We start from the raw sequence: 7,547 nt of genomic DNA, 5'->3' as shown, positions 1-7,547 counted from the left end.
CTTTAATTACAGGACACGGCATGGATAAAATTCTCTTTGGGGCCTGCTGGGGTAGGAGGGCAGTACAAAGAGATATCCATCCAGAACATTTGAAACTGAGGTATGAGAGCTATACTGCAAGTGACTGAAACATGCCATATATACCAGAATGCGAGATGGAGCAGATACATGGCAGTGTCCAACATCACACCCCTCTCCCGCAAAGCAGCAGCCCACTCCAAGCTGCTTCTCACGGAAGAAACCTTATGTGATGTGTCTCAGGGCGAAGAGCACCAGCAGGGGTTTGCTTGGTGATGGTTAATGATTCTCTCAAACAATATAGGGCAGGCCAGCCAGTTTATTTATATTGAATCTAAACCTTAGATCTCTGGCTTAACAATAACATAGGAAACCTTTAAAGACACAATAAATCTTAGGTAAATCAGAGATGGTTTAAACCTGTCATGTAACTTCTAATACCGCTGGGCTGGCAATTACAGCATGACAAATGTTCAGTCCAGTTACAAAACCACATTTCATTTTCCTTGGCACCCAAATCTTAACACACATCTGAAAAATGCACTGTTTTTTCAAAGGCTTTCACCATAAACATGCTGCTACCAGTCAAGCAATGACCGTTTGTTCACCCCCAGGGACATTTCTAAATGATCTGCTCACCTTGGTGGGTATGTAAGAACTCAGAAAGTTTAAAGAACGAAGATTAACTGACTGAGATGCCAAGAAAAGTTTTTATTGCAAGCACAGTGAGCAGAAGGAGATGTCTTCTCACACAAAGTAGCTGCAAGGTCTGCTGTTAACTAACTCTCTGACAACCCTTCATTGGTTAAAGCACAGTAAGGAGCTTCTTGCTCTCAGGTGTACATCATTTCTGCCATGTGGGACATTTTCTTGGGGATATACAAGTAATATTCCATGTAGCCCGACAGGTCCTCAATGGTCACGTCATCCACGTAGACACGAGCCTGCTCAGAACAGGAACGGGGAGAGCCAGACAGAGTTCTCGTGTGAAGCGACTGAGAGTAGTCCTCAAGTGTGGATCTTCGTTCTGGGGCCAAGGGGGGGACATTCTGCAGGCCTGAAAAGGAATATACCTCCATGTCATGCCACCTCTTACACTGGCACTCCTTGCCTATGCATACACATGGCTTGCCCAGGTTTAGCTTGGAAACCGATTGAAAGTCAGAGAGATCATTGGCCTGGAGACTTGCTTGGGAGACTTGGGGAGCATCAGAGGAATCTTCCTCCTTACTCTCTGATGGGAGCCTTGGAACCGAAGTTCTCAAAGGCTCAGCAACCGCCCCTGTGTGATTAGTATCGAGAGAAGATGAGCATTCTCCTGCATTGAACTCTTTAGGGGTTGAAATTCCCAGCCCACTGCTGCCATCAGGGGAGTCAGTCTGGCTTTTGTGCTTGAGCTGGCTGCTGGAAGAAGCTATTGTACTGCAATGTATGAACTTTGGAGGATGAAGGACAGGAGACTTGGAACGGCGGCGACGCTGGGTTCTCACTGCTCCTCGTGAAGACTTCCTTGTAGACCTAAGAGGAAAAAACACACAAGAGGATGTTGGGATACAGTGTTCTTCTAAAGAGATCTTTTAAGATGGTTGGGAAATTGCCACCTCTCTGGTGAATGAGTGGAAATAAGTTCTCCACAAAGACGTGTGCCCACCTCCATTGTCAAGCTGCCCGAGCCTGTGCATCTCAAAAACTCCAACACCCCCTTACTATAGGAGAGGTGAAGGGTAGTTTTAAGTCACGTTTCTCAGACCAAACATTTGGTGCAGAAGACCTGTCTGCCCTGTCCCAACCCTTGTCTTAGGAACCTCTGACCAGTGGTTTGGGGAAGCACCCTGCACAGACAACTTAGAAAAACCTCAATGCTGGGCTCCATGCTCTGAACAAGGCAGTTTCAGTACCACCACGGGGCAGGGCGGGGCGGGGGGGGGTAGCTAATGCTACAAATAATCACTCGTTCAACAGAATGACAGATTTAGAATTCATTTCTATCACTGCAAACAGCTGAACAACAGATTTAGACACTCTCAAGTTTTCAGATACTGGGAATTATCAGGCACATTATGTAATTTTTACAAAAAATATTTAGTAAGAATTGTGCAAAGAGAAAAAAGTTCAAAATTGCCAAGCAAACTTGAAAGAGATAATGGCCGAGCAATTTTCTGAACTGATGCAAGAGAATACAAACACAAGAAGCACACAAGCAGGACAACTAATTGGAGAAAACCAAAAACAACAGGAACATCTTAAAACCAGCTAGAGACTAGATGGATTATTGCCAAAAGAAGAAAAATTAAGTCTGAAAGTAGGCTTTTCAACAACAACATGGAAGCCAGAAGACAATACCTTCAAGTGCTAAGAGAAAACAACTGCCACCTAGGACCACGATTTCAGGTTCACTAAAGCAGGGATAACTTTCAAGAAAAAGGATGAAATAAAGACATTTTCAGAGAAACATTCTATATGGACAACTAACAGAGAGCAAACACCCCCACTGCGCCTTTTTAACTAAATAACAGACTTCTTTAGGAAGAAAGTGACCCTATACGGAAGGTCTGATGCCACAATGGTGAGAGTAAAGGAAGGGTACATGAGATGAATCTAAACCAACACTCTCTAATTAAATACAATGAAGTAGGGTAAATAAAACTGAACTGGTGAGACAAAAATAATTGACAGAACTAAAGTACCAGGCCATCCATTGGGAGGGGACTGGAGCAAAACAGTTCTGAGGAGGAGGGCTAAGAGAAACAAAGTACGTAATTTCCAAACCAATGAAAGGAAAACTGGTATGGAGAAAAACAAACACATTTCAAACAATTTTTCAAATGGGGAGGACAGGGAAGGTGGGAACAAAAGAAATAAAAATGAAAAAAACGGACAAACAGCATAAAAGAGCAGAACAAATCCAAATATATCAATAATCAAAATAAATGTAAGTTTAACTCCAGACAAAACAGACTTTAAGACAAAAGCCATTATGGGGGATTAAGAAGGTCACTAAATACAGTAAAAGTCTCAATTCATCAGGAAGAAAACATTCTAAACTGGCATGAACCTAGGCTATAAACAAAACAGCTTCAAAACGATAAAGCAAAGATATAGAACTTACAGGGAAAATAAACGAATGTACTCCACTGGGGGAGACTTCAACAAGCCCCTCAATTATTAATAGGCCAAGCTAACAACACCAACAAAATTATTTGAAAAAAGATCCTATAAATAAGACATTTAAAAGCTTACTTTAATGGACATTTATAAAACCTAAAAATGATTAGAGGAGAGCCATTCTTCTCAAACACACATAGAACATTTATAAAAACTGACTACGAACCAGGCCAGACAGCAAGTCTCAGCAAATTCACAATGAGAAGAAAGACTCTTCTTTAATTGGTGCATCTTGGGTTCTGTATCATAAGACATTCTCTTCTGAATTTTCAGCAAAGAAAATCCAGTACCACGTTAAGGTGCTGGGATAAAAACCATGTGCAGTGAGAAGTTCTTACCCATGCCAACTGTCTTTAGACGCACATGCGGACTTAGGCTTGGCATCCTCTACTGCTGCTCTGACCGACGCTCTGACACTTGCGCCTTCTCCAACAGACAGAGATGCTATGGACCTGAAGACAAGAACAGAGTTTACTGCTTAGAAAACCACGCAAGAAGAACACACTGCTCTCACCAACCCAAATGCGACTTGTGTTAATACCTTTATTGCCTTTTCAGTTTGCTTTTCTCAAGAATTGCTCAGCTTTCACTGTAAACTGTTCTTCAAAACCAAATTTGGAGGATCCCTAAGAGCTCACAGTTGCAAAACTGTAAGCCAAAGAATGATTCTTAAGTATAACCAGCAGCGGGATATAAATAGACTGTTTATCTGGGGCAGATCGGCCGTATGTCCAGGGAGAATGCTAATGACACTGACCGCTTACTTTATGTGGGCAAACCAGAGCTGTGGAGACTAAGTTCAGGAGGATAAACTTTAGGAGACTCAATCTAACTCTGGGAGACTCAATCTAAATGAATCCTTTTTCAAATAGTATACAACTTATACAAAAATATTCTGATTTTTACAACCAATAAACCTGAAATATTATTCAGTTAAATCTCTACAGTTTAAAACTACACAAGTAACGTGGGTTCTCAGTAAAGAAGATGAAAAAATTTAAAAGAGAAAAGAATCAACTCTAATTTCACAATCCAGAAATCAACATTAACATTTAACATCAAATTCTTCTGGACCTTTTCAATATACACACACACACAGGGCTCCTACTACACATGCTGCAGCACTGTAGTATCCTATAGAAAGAGACAGTCTACTAAGTAACAAGATGCTCACTCACTGAAACATAATTTAAAAGCTGGCAATAACTAAATGTCTAATAACAGAAAATACTATACTATATAAAATTAGTGGTGTCTGGTACACAATGGGATATTAGGAATTTATTAAAAATTAAGAGTACAAAGAACTTTAATGACATGGGAGAATGCTTATAATATTAAGGGAAAACAGCATGGATGAATACCTGTACATATATTATGATTTCAACTGTGTAAAAACAGTGATATTACAGATGATTTAGATACTAACAGTGGTAATGGTAAGGTGTGACTTTTACTTTTTTATCCATTTTATGATTTATAAATAAGCATGTATTATGCTAAACATATATATATATAGTCTGAAAAAAAGAACTATATTGTTTTGCAATTAAATATATAGACTCTATCCTGATAAGACAAATACCATTAGGAACCAAAACCTGTTCAACAGGATCATGCTGAATTCCTTGGCAAGCCTTGGTTAGCCTATGAGTCACTACCTCACATGTTCCATTTGTAAATCAGCAACAATTCCAAACAACCAACTAGAACTGCATGACACACTACACAAGTCTTATTCTGCCTAGTCACAGTAATGACTCACCCCTTGCACTCTTACTTGGTTTTCTGAAATGCTCTCCACTGCTCCTCCTCTTTATAATTTCACACACAGTAGACTGCAGGCTACAAATACACAGTATCGGACCGTAAACTGTACAGAGTATTTTAAAAGATTTTATGTTCCAAGTAATTTTTAGGGGCACAGAAATAGCTTAATTTTATGTTCCAATGAAAATACCAGGAAAGAAGTCTGTGTATCAAGAGTTAAGTAAATTTATACACTAAGGGATTTACATATACCTGTGCATTTGTAAGTATTTTCCTGATTAAAAAATTGCATAGATTTGCATAGTCTATACCAGAAATCACAGAAAATTACACTATGACTAAAGTCTGGAACTATGTGTTTCTCTGCTTTGTTTCTGCTTCCCAAAATAGCAAGTACTAATCAATTCTAATGGCAAGATGATCATATTGGCAAAATCACTAGAAGCTACTTACTTGCTGTATCATGGAAACAATGTCAGCACCTGTAACAGCTGCTGTGCAAATCTATGAGTATAAATTTTCTCATTTGGTAGGTCAAAAACAGGATTAGCAATAGGCAGGCAGCTGTAACAACTAACATCTATTTAATTTTACTATGCGCCAGGCACTGAATGTGTTTCTTCATGTTGTCTTCACAAAAATGGTTAAGAGCAGAGGTTCTGGAGAAAAATTATCTGGGTTCAAATTCTGGCTCTACCACGTCTTACCAATGTGACCTTTTATAAGACAATTCATCTGTAGCTCCTCTGTAAACTATACAGTATACTCTGTACTGTCTATCTTCTAAGTTGGTAGTGAGGATTAGATGATATGTACAGAGTACTTCAGTATTGAGGGCATAGTAAAATAAGTAATAAATTTTAACAGTCATTACTGCTCCTTGCTGAGTTGGGTTTCCGTTCATGAAATGAAATATTGTTATATCCATTAAAATTTAAGATATCTTCTGGCCTGGGGCAAAGAATGGGGATGAAAAGAGTCCTGCATAGAACATTTTGCAAAGGGTGAAAATATTAACATTCAGACAGCAGCTGGTCTGCAGGTGCTCTAATTAGTTTGACCAAAGGGTCCAAGACTATTGATCTCAGTGACAGAACCCTAATGAATAGAGGTTTCCATAGTGATAGGCTCAGCGATCAGAGCCCATGAAATTGACAATGTCTGCAGAGATTCCTATTGAACCAACTCACTTTCAGTGAAAAATACTGTGATTCCCTAGAGGTGTAGGAGGAACTCTCTGATGGGACACTGACTGCTAATGTGTGATTAAAAAGAGGCAGGGGGCAGGGAAAGCCGTACTCTACTAAAGTTAAGGATAATTCCCAACCTTGGAATACAAATGAGCAGCTACTTCTCAAAATTTAACAGAAGAGTTTCTTTTATAACAATGTTATACAGAATTTGGTAAAATATCACACTATTAACATTTATACTTCCTACAAATAAAAAGAAACTTTAGAAGAGAAAGAGCTCCGCTGAGGAAATGTCTACTTAAATCTAGTAAACAATTCCCCAATAATATACTTCATATTTAATTACCCTGATGCATCCACTCTTAGTTTCTTGAAAGCAGTTTGTAGACTCTCCTCCTCTCCATCCTTGGCTTCCGATTTCATTGTGAAAGTTTTTACACTATTATGGATGTTCCCGTTAATACTAAAAAAAAAAGAAAAGAAAAATTAAATGAGCAAAGTGAAAACAGGTTAAAATCTGTATTCCTGATACTACCATTGCTTCTTAGTGGGATAGAGTGCAAACTTCTATTTCTAAAAGGAAGTTTCAATGATTAGGAAACTGCAGGTTTTATTTCTTAAGAGGAGACAAATGAAATGATACAGAAAACATGTGTTTATTATGATGGTATTTAAACTGTCCAAATACTTGAAGACAACATCTTGTTTCACAGTTTTGGAAATTAGATCACATTACCTAAAATCTGTGTTTCTGTATACTTTTAACAGGAAGGGAAATCCTTCCAGTTGTAGAAGTCTAGAAACCTACAGAAAAGATGATCATTGCATTGGAAATAAAAGGGAAAAGCTTAGTCTACAAAATTCTGACCTTTAAAATGCTACTTAAAAAGTGTATATATGTATATGCAAACATTCACTTTCCTGTGTATTTGAAACTGATACAATATTATAAATCAACTATATATACTTCAACAAAAATTTTTGAACAACAAAAAAACCCACTACTGAGTATTTGTCTCATCTAACTCTAAACATTTCAGGTAAGAATAACTACATGACACATGACAGCATTTCTCTAAAGCAATCCTGACGCAGATATGAGTATTTATACTCATCCTAATAATCATACAGATAGATATCAAGTTGTTACCACTGTCAAGGCAGGATTACAAACTTGTTTCAATGATACTGACTACTCCACACACTATCTATAAGGTTGATACCTTTGCTTTCTTTAGCTTCTAATGCTCTCTCACAAAAATAGATGAACTACACTTGTAACTCAAAATCTTAAAGGTAGCTGAAGAGACAGGAAATAAAGGAAAAAAACTAAAATTGTTCTACAGATATGCCTTTAAATGATCTCTACCTAATCAACTAGCTTGATTAACCAAAGTTCTC

The 7,547-nt window shown here is 38.2% G+C and overlaps 1 protein-coding gene across 1 annotated transcript in view; it reads right to left on the bottom strand.

The window, feature by feature from the left end:
• Window positions 1–709: 709 nt before the first annotated feature.
• The window catches only part of OSER1 (oxidative stress responsive serine-rich 1), a 10,876-nt gene continuing 4,038 nt past the window's right edge, over window positions 710–7,547 (bottom strand). Inside the window, exons 2-4 of the mRNA XM_010829126.1 lie at window positions 6,493–6,609; window positions 3,522–3,635; window positions 710–1,536 (exon numbers count right to left, since the gene is read on the bottom strand). Of these exons, the coding sequence (XP_010827428.1) occupies window positions 852–1,536; window positions 3,522–3,635; window positions 6,493–6,569 (876 nt within the window). The 5' untranslated portion in view covers window positions 6,570–6,609 and the 3' untranslated portion in view covers window positions 710–851. The remainder of the gene's footprint in view (window positions 1,537–3,521; window positions 3,636–6,492; window positions 6,610–7,547) is intronic.

This window comes from Bison bison, unplaced genomic scaffold (assembly GCF_000754665.1).
Source record: "Bison bison bison isolate TAMUID 2011002044 unplaced genomic scaffold, Bison_UMD1.0 scf7180017864500, whole genome shotgun sequence".
Classification (NCBI taxonomy): Eukaryota; Metazoa; Chordata; class Mammalia; order Artiodactyla; family Bovidae; genus Bison; species Bison bison.
The sequence above is the reverse complement of the archived record's forward strand: the minus strand, read 5'-3'. Positions and strand labels throughout refer to the sequence as shown.